A 20,402-nucleotide genomic window follows, 5' to 3' on the forward strand; every position below is an offset into this window, starting at 1 on the left:
GCCAGTCTTCCCTTAGCTTTTTGAACTATTTGAACCTCTGACTTCAATATCGGCATTCTTTGGTCTCCATTATGTCTGCTTGGTGAGTGTCAGAGTGCTAGCTCTATCTATGCAAGAACCTTACTGCATGTTCTATGATGACAAAGTAGTAATGAGAACTTTGGAATTATTTCTTCCCAAAGTGAACTCTTTTCCATGCTTCAGAGTAGATTATTAATCACTCATTCTGTCCAGGGCCACAGCACCCTCCTGAGACACTGGCATGCCTCAGACATCAGAAGAGCACTGAAGATTTACATCAAGTATACAGAATCCATCCGAAGTGGCCAAGGACTGAGTTTCCAAGCCATATATTGCCAAATGGATCAGACTGTGCATTGTTGAGGCCTACAAGGCATCTGGCATCTCTATTCAGAAGGAATCAAGTCATGCTCCATGAGATCCAGGGCAGCCTTGTAGTCCAAATGGGCAAGGGCTTCCACCTCAGAGATATGGAGAGCGGCTTTCTGGTCTTTGGCAAACACCTTATCAGACACTATATAAAGTGGACTTTCTTTTGACTGCAAAAGCTGCCTTCTGCATGAAAGTGCAGCAGATGGTGACCCAATAATAGTATTGCCTGTTAAGCAATTTTCAATAAGGGGGGTTCCCTTCTTATCTCATTCTGTTTTTTCTTTTTCCTCCCTACTTCTGCTCACTGCTCCCTAGACGTAACAGAATTATGGGAGAAGCTGGGCTGCAGAATAGAAAATTTCTTATATAGTAATTTTGTTTCTGCCAGCAGCATCTCCCACAGTTCTACCCATCCTGGATAGCTTCACTGTTGAGGGTAAGCTTTTCATTTAGATCATTAGCACATAGGCTGTTTGCCTGTTATAAATAGTTATCGAGTTAGCATTGAGGTTATTGTTACTAATTGCTTTCCATTAATTTTATGCAGCTTAGAAATGACTTATCTGGCAGCAAGTGGGAGAAGGGGGCATGTTCAGCATGAGAAGTGCTGTAACTTTAAACCATCTCCAGAAACTGCAGAGTGGAGGGCAGCATCACAGACATAATATAATTTTCAGAGACTCAGCTAGAAGAAAGGAAATTATTGGGCCAGGAATTTTCCATTCTTTGTTAACTGGGCCAAACTATTGGCATTTATTCATTGATGAGCACTTTCCTTCTCTTTGATAACAGGTACAGTTCAACAATGTTGTGATGCCATTGATCATCTAAAGCGCATAATTAAGCACAAAGCATGTTCCCTAAATAAGGCAGAAAAACGGCGGATACCACGGTCAGTTGTTTGAGATTTTTGCCTTTCCAAATACTACATCTGAGTTTGTTACATATGGCTCTTGTAAAAATTTAGGGTAATGGGTGTGGACATAGACATATGACTCCCATTAATGCGTAACTGCATCCCCACGTATGCTGAAAACGTTCTCCTGAATGCCCCTTGAACTGACTAGAATAATAGCAGCACATGATGCTACATGGTGGATCGGAGATTGAGACTCAAAGACTATCTTTGATTCCTGAAACAGCTCACTCACCTCCATGGGGAGATGGGGAAGAGACTGACATAGGTTTCCCCACTGTAAATTCTGTGACCCTCTTAGGGGCAGTGTTGGGTAGCCTCTAGAGGGAGCTGCATCCAACCCTTTTTATGCAAAAATATTATGCGTTTGATGGGAACGAGCAGGAAAAAATGAGACTGGATCCTCAGGGCTATTAAATAGTCTTGGATTTCCCTCTTCCAGAGGAGGAAGTAGGAGAAGATATTTGAGGTTTAATCTCAGCTTTGTTTGTCTGGAATTGAAGGGGGGAGGAAAGAGATGGTTGAGTCTTGACATTTTCTTTTCTTTTTCAATCTCCACCACTAATCAAATTGGAGCTCAGATCAGGAAAATAAGGCCAGACTACTCCTGTGTAAGACCTTGTATTTGTAGTGTGAATGATTTGACCCATCCAGTCCCTCACCCCTGCCCATACTACTTCTAATGAGATAATGGAAAGAGCATCCAAAATTCTTCATTGGATATTTAGATTTGCAAATAAAGCCGTATGGCTTCATTAACATGATGGCTGTTGTGGTTTTTCCTTGAAACAAAGAAAAGCCTTTGGGCAAATATCAGTAAAGTTTGTTGACTTGTATTCATTATTTTTGTACAGAGGATTTCCAAATGCTACGTCAGTGTGTCTGTTGGACCTTGTCATGTGGCTGTTGGTACAATGTGGGCGACCCCAGACAGAATGTCGGCATAAATCCATGGAGCTCTTCTATGAGTTTGTTCCTTTGTTACCAGGTACTGTGGGTCATCACATATACCTCCAGCCTCCTGTTTCACATAACTGTGCATTTCTGCTCTCATTTTCTGTGCACTGTCAGCTTTCATTTATTGAATGAAACATGTTTTGAAATAGGCCCCTTTTAGTATTAAATAAGTACCGAGTAGCTGCAAGTATTTCATTCAATATAAAAACTGTGCATTTTTTACCTTGCAAGCTTCCTCCAGCCAGTGTCTCTCAACTCTGAACTGGAGAAGACCACCTTTAGGTGCAGGACAATTATTGTAGCCAGCCGTGAGGGGATCCTCAGCTGATGCAAAGCTAGAGGAGCGGTGCCTAAGCCACCCTCTTCCTTGCAGTTGACATATGCAGTGTGGCCAAGGGAATCTCTGACTGCTATATTGGCTGTCTGCTCTTCCAGAAAATAAGAGCAACTAATGGAATAGGTTTTTGAGTGTTGAGCTGTGTCCATAATACCCTGCTGAATGCAGCTGTGTATTTACCTAAAGAACATTGATTTCTCTATGCTTCTTTATCAGGAAACCAGTCCCCATCTTTGTGGCTAGGTGATGTTCTAAAAAAACAAGGAATCTCTTTCCTCATCAACAAATTTGAAGGGGGAGGTAACGATGGTGACAGTCTCTCTGGAATCCTTTCTCAGCCAACGCTGTGTGACATGAAGGAGCCATTTAGTTTGCGAGCTGTTGTGCAGTGGATGGATATGTTTTTAGCAGCTCTGGACTGCTACAATACATTCATTGAGCAGGGAATGATCAAACCAAACGAAATACTAGGTAGGTAAATCCTGGCTGCAGCTGGGTCAGTATTATTTGTTATATAAGCTCACTCTGAGGGGTTCCTAGCTTCGGCTTATAACACTTGTTTCAAGAATAGATTTGATTTACAGGTTCACAGTCAGTTTCAGCAACAATTGCCTTTCCTCGTGGATTTTTTTGTAACAGTGGGCTAGTATAATACCTTATTTACTTTGTGTTATCGAAATGTTTCATTGCAATTACAAAAACACAAATTTAAATTTCTTTCTCTCATGGATTTCTTTTCCCCTCACTTTGTATAACTGTGCCCCCCTTAAAAGACCCTGCAGTGCAGCAACCCTACCTCCAGTGAGAAGGTCTTGGCATGATTCCTTCTAAAGCCCATCACCGCTCTCATTCACTTACTGTACTTGGAGTTTACCAATTAGCAATGTGAGGTGCTTCCTTCCCTCTCCACTGCTAGCCCAGTCATTTGAGTTTGTTGCTTTTCTCATGCTTCAGTCCCACCCAACCTAGGGAGCTCAGTACTTGTATTCTGATGACCTGAATACCAACATCTTGTGTAGCCGTAAGGCCATTGGGTCTGCATCCAGTAAAAGTTTTTAAATTATTCATACATTTCTAAACAGCATGTTTCCATAGTAGTAAAATGCAGTGATGGAATTAGATACCCATTTGTAAAATACTGGTTTGTGTGTGTCAGGGCAAGATACCTAGCTTTATTAAAGCTGTGCAATAAGATTTTTACTAAATGCAGTTATTAGAGGGCCAGATTTTCAAAGATGTGGACTTAGATTTACTTCCATATAATTACATATGCCTGACTTGTGTGCAGATACCTAATATACACATCTATTAAGAATGCATAGTTCTCTGAAAAGCTATCCCTCATGTCCAGTTAATACTAACAATGTAATTGAAATATGGTTTGAAGAAAAAAGCTCGTTCTTTCACTGGTGGGGGAAAGATTTTGACCTTTTTCCCCCCCATATTTTCATTATGTCATTGCATTATGTCAGTCTTCCTCTTTGTGCTGAGTATAAAATGTATTTTTAGATTTGTGGGGTCACTATATATTTAAATTTGGTGTAATTCCTACTAGGTACAAAGATGAGGTCTTCATTCCTGAAAGCTGTGGAGTTCTTCCTTAAAACTATTGTCTTGCATGATATATCTGCAGCAGAGCGATGCTTTGACACTGGGTCAAAAGGCAATATGTTCAGCCCACAAGAAAGAGAAGAGTATAATTACAGCAAATGCACAATCATAGTCCGAATCATGGCATTTGTCAGCATGATCCTGGAGACCTGCCAACAGGATTTCTGGAAGGTAGATGTTGAAGCCATTGGTTTGTAGAAGGTGACCTCTGCAGTTGTTGCAATTGTTATTTAAAGTTGTTGTTTAAGCATTGTTGATTTGCGGGAGAGTGGGGGACTCATGACTAGCTAGGAGGAGTGGATCATCCTTTGCAATACCTTGGGCCATTAATCCTAGCTGGTTATTAAGCCCCAGGAAGTGTCCTGCTCTTTGGACATTACTGCTTCAGTAAGTTGAAGGAAACCCTCACGTCATGTATTATTTTGCAGTGAGTGATGCAGTTCTAATTAAGAGAAATTAATACCATGTGGATTTGCCAGTCAGGTTGCTTGAATCACTGTCAGCATGACACCCATGGTGATGGTATTCCACACAGGATGTCTTATGTTGTTGAATTTAGGAATTTTTCTAAGTGATCATAGTACAGATAGCGTGAGAGACGCAATGGCTATAGAAATGACTTTGCGCTGCGTTTTTCTTGTTAAATTCCTTTTTGAAGAATGAACATGCAAGTCTGTCTGTATATGTCTCTCTGTGTATTTAACGTAATATAAATTGAAGTTTTAATATCTACAGTTTCTTATGAGTTTAAAAAAGGGCACTGCTAAGTCAATTTCTGGGACTACTGGTGCATAACTGGCAGTTGAATAATTTGTTTTAGATGCATAACTAGCAGTCTTCATGTGTGTAGAAGTCTGTAGTATTGCCACGTTATTTGAACACTAAAATGAGCTCATATGATGTGCACCTGCATCTTTAAAAATGGCCAGTTATTTTCTATAAATCAGAGTAATTAACAGTATTGAAAATGAGCGATTTTAGAGAGAGATTCAGATTAACAATTGAATAGCCATATTTTGCTTATTTCAGGCACAGGAAAAATCATGGAAAGCAGAATAGATCAACAAATAGGATTAAGAATAAAATGTCTCCAGCTTCATTTTATCTTTTTATTCTTTCTAGTTACTTGAGAAGGAATTGCTTAATGCAAATCTGATAGAACTTCTTGTGAGAATAGTGTGTGATCCAGCAAACATAGGCTTTAATACAGCTGATGTACAAGTCATGAAAAATCTCCCAGATGTTTCTGTGAGGCTCATAAAAGCTTTGATGAAATCTCCCTATAAAGAATTCTTGGAGCTAAGCATAAAGGAAAGAATAACATCACAAAGGTAAGAGCTCTCTAATAGCCATAAATGTCTAATTTAAAATCAGAAAAAGTGCAGTACATAGTGAGAGATGCAAAGTGAATGAAGCTTCCATTGCACAGTTATAGGATGATGTCTTTTTTTCATGTTATATTGATACACCCACAGGTAATCAATGTTTTTGTTTATTTTTCCTTTTCCTTGTCAGCATCGAGGAGCTTTGCTCTGTTGAGCTGTATAATCCAGATGCTCGTTTTGATCATGTTCGACTAAGCTCCATCTTGTCTGCATGCAGGCAGCTCCACAAGGCTGGCTTGCTTCATTCCACACTTCAATCACAGGTAAATATTGATTCCGAGAATAACAATTAAGATTTTTCATATAAGAGCTTTTCTAATGTGAAGTCACAGGGAGTTGCTTGTGCAATAACCAATGGCAAAATAGGCCTTAGCTAATTCTCGGTTTCCCTGTGAAGTAGGTCAATAAATAATATCCTTTTATAGATGAGAATATTCTGGCAGAGAGATTAAGTAACTTGTCCAAAGTAGCACTAAGGAGTTGGTGTTGAAACTGGGATCTGAACTCTGGAGTTGCTGGTGCTCAGACTATACCTCACCTAAATAAATTCTTTACATTGCACTCAATAAATACCAAACACTGGGATACCAAAACAATAGAAGAGAAAGGGATTTTTCACCATTATCTATGGTTCTATACAATTGGGTGGTAAATTTGATAATGTAGCTAAAAATCTGGCCACATGTGTGCACCTTAATGTTCAAAATGGAGGTTATTTCAAGAAAATATCTGCACTTCAAATGGGGTGGTAGACGTTTAATTCCAAAGAGAAGATAGATTGCAAACTGTAACGGTGGGGAAAAAAGAAGAGGAGGATGTGCTTAGTTTTTGACAAAAGTAAAAAAAAAAAACAAAAAAAAACAAAAAAAACCCTTGATTTATCTTTAAAAGAAGTCCAGGGAAAAGAGTGATTTTTGTGGGTTTGACAATGCAGACAAACTTTTTAATTTTTGAAAACTAGCCTGTAAACTTACAAAATGTCAGATAAGAATATATCATTAGTTATAATTCAGTTGTGAAGTGGTCGGTAGAAGAAGGAAAAGGGTTAAAATGCTATCAGAATGAGACAGAAGAGCATCAGCCTCTCTGCTGGAGCACAGTGTTCAGAAGAGAAATATACAATTGGATTATTGTCTGAGAAGAATATTCTGACAACTGGGAAAAGGTGTCAGAGAAGCACTGATAAGTGTGATATAGGAGATACGTTATTTGGATGTATTGATGTTAAAATGAAGATTTTGGACATATTGGCTAATAAAGATTGGTTTCCTCAATCCATGAGTATTGGTAGGCCTGGCCTTTAAAGAGCAAATCTGTTGTCTAAAAAAAATCAATATAGGTTAGCCTATTAGTACTACGTATGTTGCTTTGCAAGAGACCAGAGTTCAGATTGTGAAGAAGTGGGTTATTCAGCTTCTGGAATAGAAGGGGAGCCTCTTCCCTTACAGTAGGATGCTCCGTTAGCTGAACAGATGCAGCACGAGAGGCCTTGTTTAGCCTTTTGAGTCACAGGAAGATAAGATAGAGGGAAGTTGTACAGATAAAACTTAGCCCTTTATGGAGCCTCCGAGATATTCATTGGGCTCCCTGTTACCAAGGTTCTGGAATTCATGTCTTAGCCAGTCTCTGTGTCACTGTAGGTAAAGAAAGGGAGAAGCAAGATAAGTAGCAGCCATTCAGGATTGACAAAGACTCTGCTATTTGGTGAAGGATGCCACATTTATAATGTAACAATGTAAATGCATTCATGAAGACTTTCGGTAGAAGGCTTCCCCTCCCCACCCTTCTCTATATCCTCTAGGGTCCGGGGCTCCATTTCACAGTTGGCTCTAAGCTTCTTTCAGTTGTTTATAAAAGCATTGCACCAGGAGATGAGAAAAAATCTCTTCCATCATTGGACATCAGCAGCAAGCGACTGGCTGATGGACTCCTGCAGCTGGCCTTTGCTTTTGGTGGACAGGTAGGAGGATCACCTCTTCTGATGTACTGTCTCCAAGTCCATTTCTGTAGTACTGGGTTCTGGAATGTTTCCTGTTCTGATAGTTAATCTTATCTGTGCTGTCTTCAGGAACATTGTAGAAGAAACTGGTCCGTTTTTCTGTAACATGTACTTTTGGGACAGAAAATTGTGTGTGTACAGTGTGCTGTATTTATAAAGTTCCCTCAACACTTTGAATCCAGAAGCCAGAGTTTGGCCATTGTTGAGTGCCAGTGGCAAAGGCAAATTATGGATTCTTTAGTAGGGGAAATATCCTGTTTACTGTGCACAAGATACTGTTCTGGGGGTTGTGCTTTTTTCCTTAAGTTTTAACATTTGTTTTTGTGTTATAAGTATACGTACAACTGTTTGAGAAGGTAGCTTTAAAAGAGTTTCTCTTGATTTTGTAGCAGACTAGTGACACTTAGTGACTTCAGTACCTCTGGACTGACCTCTCTTCTTGTGCCAATTCCCACAGTGTGAGGAGCTGGTAAGTCTCCTGTTGAACACAGTGATGCTGTCTGTGCCACTATCAGGAACGTCACAAAGGAGTCTGATCAGCTTCTCCCATGGAGAGTATTTCTACAGTTTGTTCTCAGAAACCATTAATCGAGAACTACTGAAAGACCTGGATGTGGCCATACTTCAGCTTATGAAATCATCTGTGGACAGCCCCAAAATGGTATTGGACCTTTTCTTCAAAAGGACAGTCAGTTTAAAATATCATACCCTCTCTAGTTACAAGAAACACCTAAGATGACTATAAATGAAAGATTAGGGGTTGGGGGGGCGGGGTGTTAAATTTTCTTTTTTCAGTGCTTCACTTTGTTGTGGAGTTTTTTTGTTGTAGTATTGATACTGCCTACCTCATGCACCATAGCAAGATGGCATAATTCCCATGCACTGCACTCTCACATACATGCTCTTCCCCAGGCCCCGTTAAAGGATGTCTGCCACTTAAAGAGGGTTTACCAGTAATACAGCAGCAGAGCTGATGTTTCTAAGATTGGGCTCAAGATGCCTGGTAAGGGTTAGGGACAGCAGAAGCCCATGGGAGGTGGGGATCTGTCTTCTTGGTCCAGATAGGGGTCCAGGGAATGTAGTGACTGAAACCTGAGGAGCTGTGGCCTCTGTCTAGGATCAAGGAGACAGGTGATTTTTCTTTTTTGGGACTCGTCTACAGGTCCCTGGGAAGAATTTAGAAGTTGGAAGGCCTTATTTCAAAATTGCTGCTAAAGAGCCCAGCAGAGAGGTGTCATAGCAGAGGGGTCAAGCATGTTTGCCAGTGTTGCTTTTGAGCCCACACACTCTCTTGCAGAAAAATTCAGCAAGGAAGAAGATACCCCACTTAAAAATTAATCAAAGGAATTTTAAAAAATAGTCTGGACATGCCTTTTAAAAGGTGTTTTTTATCTCAGACAATTTTTAAAATAATCAAGCTGGTGGTATCACTTTAAATAGTTTCCACTGTCATTAAAGCTGATGTAAGCAGCAAAGAAATGATTTTTCTTTTTTAAAAGGCTGGCACTTGCATATTGATTCTCCAATTTGCTGTGTGCGCAGAGCCATAATAGTTGTTAATCTGAAATCTAGTAGATTCCTAAATATTCATATTCACACAGTTGTAGCTGGCAGTGGATGTTCTCTATAACACCTGCTTTTTAAATTCTCCACTTCTTTTATTTTTGAAAACTTCTTGTGGCTGGTTCATGCACTAGAGATTAGGGAGGCATGGTCAATTATTTTCCAAAACCACATTCCCTCCTCCTCCTCCTTTGTTAGAACTTGGAGATTTCTTTTTCAGATTAGTGAGATTTTTCTTTTACAGTCTTATGTCCTTGCTTTTGAGGATTTGGGAAGAAAAATACCTATAGTTGAACTGTAGTATTCTAAATCTGGTGGAATCCAAATATGATGATTATGTAGTCAAAAGTGCAAGTAATCCTTGCAGAGTAGGATGCAGAGTACAGGTATAGTACATAGTGATTTTGTTTTATGCTCTGAGCACTTCATTTAGAAGAATTCTCTGTTTATGAAAGCTGTGATCCCATCCTGTTACACTCTGTCTTGGATTGCAAAATTGAGAGAGAAGAGCAAAAAATGCTTGACTGTTACCATGTGTGATACACCTTTATTCTTGGCTTCTCTGTGTACTTGCCAACAGAGATGCATTTTGATTTTATTTTTAGATGTTACTTCATTTGTATCTTAGGTCCATTCTAGATACTGTTTTAAAATAAAAATTGGAGTTTATTAGGTTACTGTATCTGTCCCACTCAGATATACTCCCTTTTCCCATGTTCACACAAACTTTAATAAGCATGAGACAGAACTGCTGCACCATACATAGAATAAAAGAGGAATGAATATAAGAGCAATTTGAAGTGTTTGCTTTTGATTGCTTTTGATCGTTAATGCTAGTATGTCCTTGTGGAAAATTGAAGTTAACACTACTGCTTAATGCATGAAACTAATCCTCACTTGATTAATATTTTAGGCTCAGATTTTCAAAATCACCTAGAGAATTTGGACCCAGTTCCCATTAAAAATTGTGGAAATTGGCTGTCCAAGTCTCCCAAACTAGTGATGCTTATTGTATGTAATCATCCATCCCAGTTATCAGATATCATGATTACACTGAATTAAATGTTGTTACCATATGGAATACATGGAATTTTTATTTTGTCTTCATTTCAGGTGGGTACCATCCTGAATGGTATGTTAGATCAAAGCTTTAGAGAGCGTGCTGTACGCAAGCAGCAAGGAATGAAGTTGGTGACTGCAGTACTGAGGAACTGGATGAGACTTGACAGCTGGTGGGCCAAAGATTCTGCTCCAGAGAGTAAAATGGCTGTTTTGACACTGTTGGCTAAAGTTCTGCAGGTATATATTGTGTTTGGTAAAGTTAAAGCCACTTTAACAGCAATCTGTAAGGGCACTCCACATCTTGGAAGAGTAGCAGTGTTAGTTTTTGAAGGTTTGTTTGTTTTTGTTTGTTTATTACTTTTATTACTAGTTGGAGAATTTCAGTGTTTTCTGAATAATGAACACTGAGTATTTAAAAAAAAAAAAAAAAAAAAAAAAAACCAAGCAGGTTTTGGCAGGCGGAACTCCTTGATTTCACTTTCCCGTTTTTACTCCTGTGTCTGATGTTTTAGCTCTTCTCCTTCATAACAAGAGTTGCCAATGGAAGGAGTAATCTTTGGGAAGCAAGCAACCCCTGACGAGGTACTGTCTGTCTCATTGGCAGCCAGACAGTTCTTTTTGGAGTGGCTGTCCCCAGACCAAACCATTTCAGAAAAGCATTCTGTCTGGAAGAACGACAATTTCTTTGCCTCTCTATTCCCTCACCTATTTGAGACACTCTTCCTCAGCTCATATCTTGAAGACAGAGCTTTTTTGACCACTTGTAAACCCATGGAAAATATCTAGGGAAAGAATCAGGATGAACTCCCCTATTCATCTTTTATTTTCTTTATTTTCATTCTGTGGCGGCTTGAGGTTTATTACTGAAAGGTGTGTTTGAAAATATACAAAGTGAATTATCCTAATGGTTTAGCTGGTAATAGTGCAATGATCATAGGAGACCTACTTTTGGGAAGGGGCTTAATATTGTTTTTCATTGGCCAGAAAAGGTCATAACACATGATTCCCAACATTGTGATGGGTGAGAACTTTTGGATCCATGCTAAGAACATATGTAAAACCCAAACCTTCATCATATGCACATCTGCTGTCTCGTGAAATTAATATCAGAAATGAATGATTCTTATGAAACTCTGAACAAAAATCATGGAAACCATGTTTAACACAGAGATTCTTTTTATATATTAAATATTTTTATAAGTTTTAATTATTTTTTTTCTCTCCAGATTGACTCCTCAGTGTCTTTTAATACAAATCATGAGGCTTTCTCTGCTGTTTTTAATACATATACCAGCCTACTTATTGATAAGAATTTAGGTCTAAATCTAAAGGTAAGTTGTATTTTGTTTTATTTTCCCCCAAGTTTGAATGCTAACACTACTCATGGATTAAAAAAACAGTTTTAATTGGGTTACATCACTAAGGGTACCTTTCTCTTGCTTTTCATAATAACATAACAAATGTCTTTTTCTTCCTTGCCTTCCTGTAGATCAGCAAGCTAAAAATAACAAATTAATGTCATAATTTTTAGATGGTACATTTTTCTCAATCTTCCTTGTTTTTCCTTCTCTTTTTGATCATGTAGTTTTAGGAAAAGTCAATAATATGGAGATATAGATGTAGTTATAAACTCACTTAAAAATGTAAGAGGAATATAGCTTGATCAGGGATGCCATTTCACTTTTGAACACTATCTGTAGGGATTGAACCTGGGACCTTTCTGTATAGAAGCATTAGCTTCCTACTGCTTGAGCTAAATACCAAACTCATAAACTTCTATATGTAGCCTAAGCACTAGAGCAGGGACAGAGAACCACACTGTGTTAGCATGAGGTACAAAAAATGCTGGACTGAGAGTTCTGGCATCTTAAGTTCTCTGCCTACAGAAGTAGTACAGTATGGTTACTGCCAATGTTCCACTGAATTTTTTACATCCACATGCAGAATGAATTTTGTTATGTGCACCAATATGGAGGTGATGTGTGGTGGGGGTGAGGGGTTTGGTGTGTGGGAGGGGGCTCAGGGCTGGAGCAGAGGTTGGGGTGTGGGCTCTGGGATGAGGAGTGCAGGCTGCTGCAAGGAAAGAGGATTTCCCTCAGCCCTCTCTCTGCCGGCAGCAGCTCGAGGGGAGAGGCACCTCTCCCCTCCGGCAGCTCTGCACACCCCAACTTTCTCCTCTCTAGCGCTGTGTGGCTGCGCACCTGCCAGCCGTGCTGCTTAGAAGGAATTTAGCTTACTGCCCTAATATATAGATATATACTTATCTCTTAGAGCTGGAAGGGACCCTGAAAGGTCATTGAGTCCAACCCCCTGCCTTCACTAGCAGGACCAAGTACTGATTTTGTCCCAGATCCCTAAGTGGCCCCCTCAAGGATTGAACTCACAACCCTGGGTTTAGCAGGCCAGTGCTCAAACTGCTGAGCTATCCCTCCCCCCTGCTAATGTGAGTCTGCCCTGAATTAGGCAGATTAATCTGGTGATTGCCTGTATGTTCATATTCAATTGAATTTAGACTTTCTGCTGTAGCTACCAAGAAGGATATCAGTTAGTGCATTAATAGTGGTGTTTTTCTGTGCTAGTAGACCCTTCCTTGTTCACTAGAAAATGGACTGAGACTTATTCATTGTGTACATCAACCATGAAATATCCATTGGAGGATAATATTTGGTCATCTCTGACCAGGGCTTGGTTTTGGACCAGCAGCTTACAAGATGGAAGGCTACATATTAACTCATTACCAAGCAGCTGAGCTATCCACTCACCGAACTCTACTACTGAGGAGTAACTTGTAGTTTTTTCAGTCTGATACATTGTTGGAGGGTGAAAAAGTTTTTTTTCTAATTTGAAATAATCTCTATTTACTTCAGAGTCAAGCAGTGATTATTCTTCCATTCTTCACTAATCTGACTGGAGAAAGGATTAATGAGCTTAAGAATGCCCTTGACCAACTTGTGGCTTTCAATTTCCCCATGAAGTCTGATGAGTTTCCCAAGGGAACCTTGAGGTACAATAACTATGTGGACTGCACTAAAAAGGTCAGTACTTGAGTATGTTTAAAATGTGTATTAAAAACATTAAGTGAATTTGTATGCAGAAACAATGTAGTTTATAAGTATGTTTGTCATCTTTGAGATGATAGGATTGTTTTCTCTAAATCATTATTTAGTTCACCAATTTATCTTAATTTATTCCTGGTAGTTGGTGATTCCAAACATCAGAAATTAGGAATATAAATACAAGGTCCAGTTCTGCAAACCTTTACCCTTGTGAACAATCCTTATTCATACAAGTAGTCCTCTTGACCTCTGTGGGATGACTCACAGGAGTAAGGTTTAAAGGATAGGGCCCATGGTAATTCAATCTGAAAAAAAGTCATATTTAAGCTAATGCAGTTATCAGATTACTTTCTTTAAGAATATGTTGTCTGTATTAACACAGAGCTAAAATGTATTCTCCATGGTCTAGACTGTGACTATTGAACCACATCCCTCTATAGGGGAGGCGCAGTGCAGAAAGGAATAATGGAGAGGCACAATCTCTTCTCAGGCTGCTTCTTCCACACATGGTAGTGAGCATTTTGTCCATCCATCCATCAATAAAGTGGAGCAAATAGCTGTCCCTAGTGTAGTAGTTCCATCCATGACCTTACCCCCAAAGTGCAGGAAACAGACAGAATTCTCTTGAATTAAGAGGGCTCCCTGACAGCTGCCACATCCCCCTACTCCTCAAAGGAAGAGGCTTTCTTGATCACTGGTGACATTTTTTGGGGTTAAGGTTGGAGGTGGGGAGATTCTCTTTCCTGACAAATGAAAGTATATGAAATAAAAATACTCTCTTGAGCATGGTCCAGCAGCATCTGCTGCTGACCATTGTTAGAGATAGGATAGCAGATCCAATGGACCATTGGTTTGATCCAGTATGGACAACTCTTGTATTCCTTTTTTCTGCATTCTTTTTTTCCAGTTTCTAGATGCACTAGAATTATCTCAGAGTCCAGTGTTGTTACAATTGATGACAGAAATCCTCTGTAGGGACCACAGACACTTTATGGAGGACTTGTTTCAAACCAGTTTCAAAAGAATTTCCAGAAGGTGAGTTTGTGCTGTCATGTTTTGTTTTTCTGTGAAGCTTTACCTTGCCAATAGGTGCTGGACAGTAATCAAGTCCTGTCATGCAGACCATTATGGTTATGAGCATTATATTTCTAGCTGTACTTTTGAGGAGAAAACTTGTCAATTTCTTCCTGATCTCTCTTGAGCAATAACATTTCCTCCTGAAATTCTCCCAAAATATTTTAACCAATATTTCCTGTAAAACACAAGTAAATGAGGTTCTGATTTCCATGACACTTCATGTATCTGGAAAAGTTTGCAAAGCCTTCACAGCTCAGTCTCTTCCAATACAATTCAAATCAAGATAATCATCTTGGAAAACATGCACCCGGGGATGTTCAGTTGATCTTCCAATTGTATATTTAACAGAGTTAACATTTTCCATAAGAAGACTACTAATTATTACTTTGTGCAAATTTATGGGGAATGAGTCTTACTAGGACAGTAAGACAGAATCATTTACAAATGTATTCAGAAAAGAGTGTTAAGGTTTCCTGACTTGAAGTCTTCATTTATGTCCAGATTTCAGTTTTGTTTGTTTAGTTTTATGTAACTATCCAGGATAACAGCCAATATGTGGCAAAACTACATCACTGACAAGCCAAAATTTACCATGCCAATAGGTGCTGGGCAGTAATCAACTCCTTCTCTTTTCCTTCCTCTTTGGAGATCAGGTACGTCTCTTCAGTTGTCCAAAAAGCAAGAGACCAAATGAAGCATAGCTCCAACCCAGCTGACTCTTGAAAAGCTGTCCTTTTCAAAGAGTTCTAGTTTTCTCTCTTTGTGAATGATTTGGTGGGTGCACAAATGAGCTCTGTTTTTTTATTTTTTATTTGCTATCTGTTTACTACCACATTTCCAGGTGATGTTCTGTACACATTATTAAAGATATAACTGAGTTTTTAATATACACAGAGGACCAGAGTCTAAATGCCTAGACATTCAATACTGATAGCTATGTGTATCTTGAAAAATCTGATACTGTGCTTTTGTGCTTTTGCATAGTTAGGTCACCAAAGTATGTTTGGGCAGCTAACCTTCATTCTCAGGGATCATCAGACTCCAGTATTTGAGCCCTCTTTACACTTGTGATTGATGCTAATGCTATTGCTTACTTGCAGGCTGCTTCTGAAAATTAAGCAAAACTGGACAGGAGAATATAAATCCTGTTAAATATTTCTAAGAATTGTATATGGTGGTGGAATCTCCATCTTTAGAGGTTTTTAAGGCCTGGCTTGACAAAGCCCTGGCTGGGATGACTTAGTTGGGGTTGGTCCTGCCTTGACCAGGGGGTTGGACTAGATGACCTCCTGAGGTCTCTTTCAACCCTAATCTTCTATGATTCTATATAACAAGCTTCCTATATCTAGGCTATTGGGTATTTGTTTCCTAGGTACAGGGTTTTAATGGTTTGGTGTTTCAAGTGCTCATGTGTGCAAGTACTGTTTTGAATTTATATAATGGCCTTTGTCCTGAAAGCTCCCAAAACACTTGAAAATTACATATGTACAAGAATTGTCATCTACTACTGAAATGCAGCTGTCTTTGGGGTGAAATATGGCCTCCGTTTAACAGCACACAGCAGCACTGCACTATTGCTTGATAGGAAGTGAAGAAAAGCATAGCATATATTGACAATGCAGGGGGAAGATCATGTAGACCAAACGTAATTATCCAATCTGGAATTGAACTAAAATGCTTGGACTAATACTGTTATGTAGAATGCCGTAGAATCTTTCATGACCACAATTGCTCTAGAGCTGGACCTCTCATTTATAAACCATCAGATAGCACCTCCACTAACCCAGTGCCTTCAAATGGCATGCTGTGTTGCTGGATTAACAATGACTCAAAAAGTACTCCTACACTCCACGCTTTTTATGGTATCATGTAGAGTACATACACAGCTCCCCTTCTTCCCCCACACAGCGCAGGTACAAATAGCAGTGTAGATAGTGAGGCACTGCTTAGGCAATTAAAGACAAGCCTGGATATACCTGGTATGTACCTGGGTATATACTCTGTGACTTTCTACAGCAGGGGTCGGCAACCTTTCAGAAGTGAAAAAGGTTTTTTTTTTTTTTTCTCCTTCTGATGATAACTCATCTCAATTGATTGGCCTCTTCCAGTTGGTATGCGTACTTCCACCTTTTCATGTTCTCTGTATGTATAAATATCTCCTGTCTGTGTTCTCCATTCTATGCATCCGAAGAAGTGAGCTGTAGCCCACAGAAGTTATGCTGAAATAAATTTGTTAGTCTCCAAGGTGCCACAAGTACTCCTGTTCTTCTTTCAGAAGAGGTGTGCCGAGTCTTCATTTATTCGCTCTAATTTAAGGTTTTGCGTGCCAGTAATACATTTTAACGTTTTTAGGAGGTCTCTTTCCATAAGTCTATAATATATAACTAAACTATTGTTGTATGTAAAGTAAATAAGGTTTTTAAAATGTTTAAGAAGCTTCATTTAAAATTAAATTTAAAATGCAGAGCCCCCAGACCGGTGACCAGGACCTGGGCAGTGTAAGTGCCACTGAAAATCAGCTCGGGTGCCGCCTTTGGCACCCGTGCCATAGGTTGCCTACCCCTGCTCTACAGCCAAAGCAGAGCCTCCACAATCTGCTACTCTTGTACAATCTGCTATTTTTCCAGCATTTCTCCACCACAGGGAGAGATTCTGGGCAGGGTGAGGCAATGGGGAGGTGCTGAAGTCTTTTCCTGTTGTCTCACCCTGCCAGAGCCTTTCCTTATTGACACATGTAGCTACACGCTGTAGTGTGGACACAGCCTTTTTAATGAGGAATATAGCTACATGTACCCTACATACCACTGACAGCGGTGTGTAGTGTAGATGTAGCCAAAGAGCAGAATGCCACTTACTGAATGACAAAAACTGCTTCCTGCAACACCTGGGTATCATAGGTATCCCACCCCAGTGCTGACGACCTTGCTTACCATGTGAGATCCGCCGAGATTACAACCCAAGTTGATATGACTGCTGAAGAGAGTCAAAAAGTAAATATTGTGGAGTTAAAAATTTAAATGGAAATTTGGTATAGGAGTGGTTCAGCTAAAATTCTCATCCTCCTTAGGAGCAGCTGTGAAAAACAAGTGGTGCTGTTAGACACCGTGCACAAAATGTTCCAGAGTGAAGCCCTTCTTTCAAATGCCACTCGACAAGCCTTTGTGGATCGCTCTTTCCTCACCCTCTTGTTGCACTGCAGCTTGGATGCACTGAAAGATTTCTTTAGCAAGATTGTATTGGAAGCCATGGATACACTGAAGACCAGATTTACAAAGGTGAGCTTCATTTATTCTTTAAGGTTGGAACAAATCCTCTAAAATGCCAGTATTGTTCCATGATGTTACAGATTATATTTTTCTTAACTATAAATACAACATTGAAATAAAGATAATTTTTTCCAATTTTGAGTACATTATAGAGCACAAATTAAAGTCACTGAGTCTTTTCATTGACTTGAATGTGTGTTGGATCTGGCCTGAACATGTTATTACTGTGAAGTTACTGTATATTAACTTATATGTTGCTTATGAAAAGAGAGAAAAAGTGTCATCTGTGTATATCCAGAGAGGCTTAAGGTCCTGTCAAAGACAAAATCCTGCCCTAACCTTAACTGGGGTGTGTGTGTCTGTCTATGAGATATATTGTCTTACTGTACTCTTAAACGATATAAACTTGCACATTATCATGAAATGATGGTGATGGCTCCAAGTCTTATTTTGACTATTAGAAAACTGTTAGTACTTCCTGTGGTCAGTTTTATTTATATCATTTTTTATGTATATAAAATATTATTATTATTTTTTTTTACAATTAAAAATCCTTACTGTTTTTATTTCAAAATACCAAAGTGCTGACCATCCTAGGGTGAAACTCCCATTGACTTCTTTGCAGACAGGATTTCACTTATGGCTCCTATTTTATATTATCCTATCAAGGTCCTATTTTTAAAAATTAAATACATAAATACGAAGTCTCATTGCAATGCAAAAAAATAGAATTATTAGCCTGTATTTCTATGGGCCACCTTCTCTCTGATATAAAAAGTTACAGATGCAGGTTATATTTAAGGCTTTTCTTTTTTTGCTGCAGTGGGATTGCCATAAAATCTAAAAGCTGTGGGTTTTTGAGCACTAATGATTAATGTCATAGACATATTGTCTGATAAATATTTTTAATAACATTTGTACTTACATAATATATCTCAACCAAAGATCTGAGTGCTTTACAAACCTTTAAGTAAGACTCCCAACACCCCTGTGAGGTAAGGAAGTACTGTTCTCCCCATTTTACAGATGAGGATGTGGGAACAGAGGTTGTGACTTGTCCAGGGTCATATGAGAGATCTGTGGTACAAATGGAAATAGAACCTAGTTCTTCTGTTTCCTAATCTTCTATTTCTGCATTTATTTGTTCCTACACTCTTGTGTACTGGTACTGCATTTTTTCAAAACCTTAGAGCTATATTTTGGATAATAGTTGAATATTGCATGCACTCTATAAATATGTTTATGGAATCTTCAAAGAAATATTTAAGATGCACTCATTAAATTTTAAATTGACATTTTATTTTATCATGAAAAGTAGTTAGTGGCTGGATGTTTATTTTTAACATTATACAGTGAGACATCTGATATGGAATTTTAGTTTTAGAATATGGGAAAAAATAGTTTACTTTAGTTTCTACTGAGTAGCTTTTGGAGATCCATTGCAAGGACAAAAGCTAAGTGATCTTTTCCTCTGTACATGTTTTGTTTTTAGTCAAATGAATCTGCTTTTGGTACACAAATCACCAAGAAAATGGGATATTATAAGATTTTGGAAGTGATGTACTCCCGTCTCTCAAAAGAAGATATTTACTCCAAGGACTCTAGAATTAACCAGGCTTACCAGGGATCCACAAATGTAGAAGGAAATGAACTTACCAAGACACTAATAAAGTAAGGCTCTCATTGTTCCACAGACTTGTTTGCTACCGATTTGTCTTCGTGCCAGATATTTTTTATAAATATGCAGTTTAAAGCGAAAGTTCATCATATCCAAGGAAAAAATTAATTTGAAAACTGAGTTTTGGTTTAAACCACAGTATAAGGTGTTGAATTGAATTTATGCCTGGATGTGAGGATGTCCAAATATAGAAACTGGAGTACTTTTCTGTCAGAGTAGGTACTACTTTTTTCATGGGTGTGTTTGTGATGGCTGGGGGTTTTGTTTGGTTTGTTTATTAATGAAAGGTGTGAGACTCAGCATCTTTTAAAATGACTCAGCGGATTTCCCTTATTTTTTACTGTGGCTTACCACTGAGAGAGTCTAGCTCTTTTGTATAATTTTGCTAATCTATTATATATAGCCAGCCTGGCCTGTTTGCACATAGTTTGATAGATAAGAGGCATGTGAAAGTCTCCGATATGGATTGAGAGCTTGTCTCTAAAATGTTCTCTGTCTGATTTCAACTTGTCAAAGTATTAGATCCCTAGCACTGCGGATCACTGTGGAAATACCAGCTAATGTTTGGCTTCAGTAGTGCTGCTGATTCAATTTTAATAAAATATTTCTATGAGAAGACTTAAAGGCAAATTAATATTTGAGATGGTGCATCAGTAGGCTGTGCTATGACATCGATGCAAAGCCTATGGAAGTCTTTCTGTTGATTTTCATTGACGTGTGGTTTGGACTCTATATGGCCTTCTGAAAAAGATTTTGACAATATTTTCTGGTCTGTTTTGTTTTAAGGTCATGCTATGATGCATTTACAGAAAACATGGCTGGTGAGAGTCAGCTGTTGGAAAAGAGGAGACAGTACCATTGCGCTGCTTATAACTGTGCCATTGCTGTAATCAGTTGTGTCTTCACAGAAAGTAAATTCTACCAAGGTTTTCTCTTCACAGAAAAACCAGAAAAGGTGAGATTTAATGAGGGGGCTACTGTCATGTCAAAGGTCTGCAAGGTCCATACAGCATATTTTGTACACTAACTGAAAGTTTATACTTTTAACCCAAGAATTGAACCTATATAATGCAATTGTTATGTAAGAAACTGAGAGAGGAAA

At 38.8% G+C, this 20,402-nt stretch overlaps 1 protein-coding gene across 1 annotated transcript in view; it reads left to right on the forward strand.

Moving 5' to 3' along the window:
- Positions 1 to 20,402, forward strand: part of PRKDC (protein kinase, DNA-activated, catalytic subunit) — a 172,306-nt gene that overhangs the window by 58,160 nt on the left and 93,744 nt on the right. The window contains exons 29-43 of the mRNA XM_045004443.1: positions 1,186 to 1,285; positions 2,164 to 2,297; positions 2,820 to 3,074; positions 4,159 to 4,385; positions 5,337 to 5,545; positions 5,730 to 5,862; positions 7,401 to 7,559; positions 8,056 to 8,259; positions 10,275 to 10,460; positions 11,450 to 11,554; positions 13,091 to 13,258; positions 14,187 to 14,314; positions 17,424 to 17,631; positions 19,115 to 19,293; positions 20,087 to 20,255. Of these exons, the coding sequence (XP_044860378.1) occupies positions 1,186 to 1,285; positions 2,164 to 2,297; positions 2,820 to 3,074; positions 4,159 to 4,385; positions 5,337 to 5,545; positions 5,730 to 5,862; positions 7,401 to 7,559; positions 8,056 to 8,259; positions 10,275 to 10,460; positions 11,450 to 11,554; positions 13,091 to 13,258; positions 14,187 to 14,314; positions 17,424 to 17,631; positions 19,115 to 19,293; positions 20,087 to 20,255 (2,564 nt within the window). The remainder of the gene's footprint in view (positions 1 to 1,185; positions 1,286 to 2,163; positions 2,298 to 2,819; positions 3,075 to 4,158; positions 4,386 to 5,336; positions 5,546 to 5,729; positions 5,863 to 7,400; positions 7,560 to 8,055; positions 8,260 to 10,274; positions 10,461 to 11,449; positions 11,555 to 13,090; positions 13,259 to 14,186; positions 14,315 to 17,423; positions 17,632 to 19,114; positions 19,294 to 20,086; positions 20,256 to 20,402) is intronic.

The sequence above is a fragment of the Mauremys mutica genome, chromosome 2 (genome assembly GCF_020497125.1).
Source record: "Mauremys mutica isolate MM-2020 ecotype Southern chromosome 2, ASM2049712v1, whole genome shotgun sequence".
NCBI classification, from domain to species: domain Eukaryota; kingdom Metazoa; phylum Chordata; order Testudines; family Geoemydidae; genus Mauremys; species Mauremys mutica.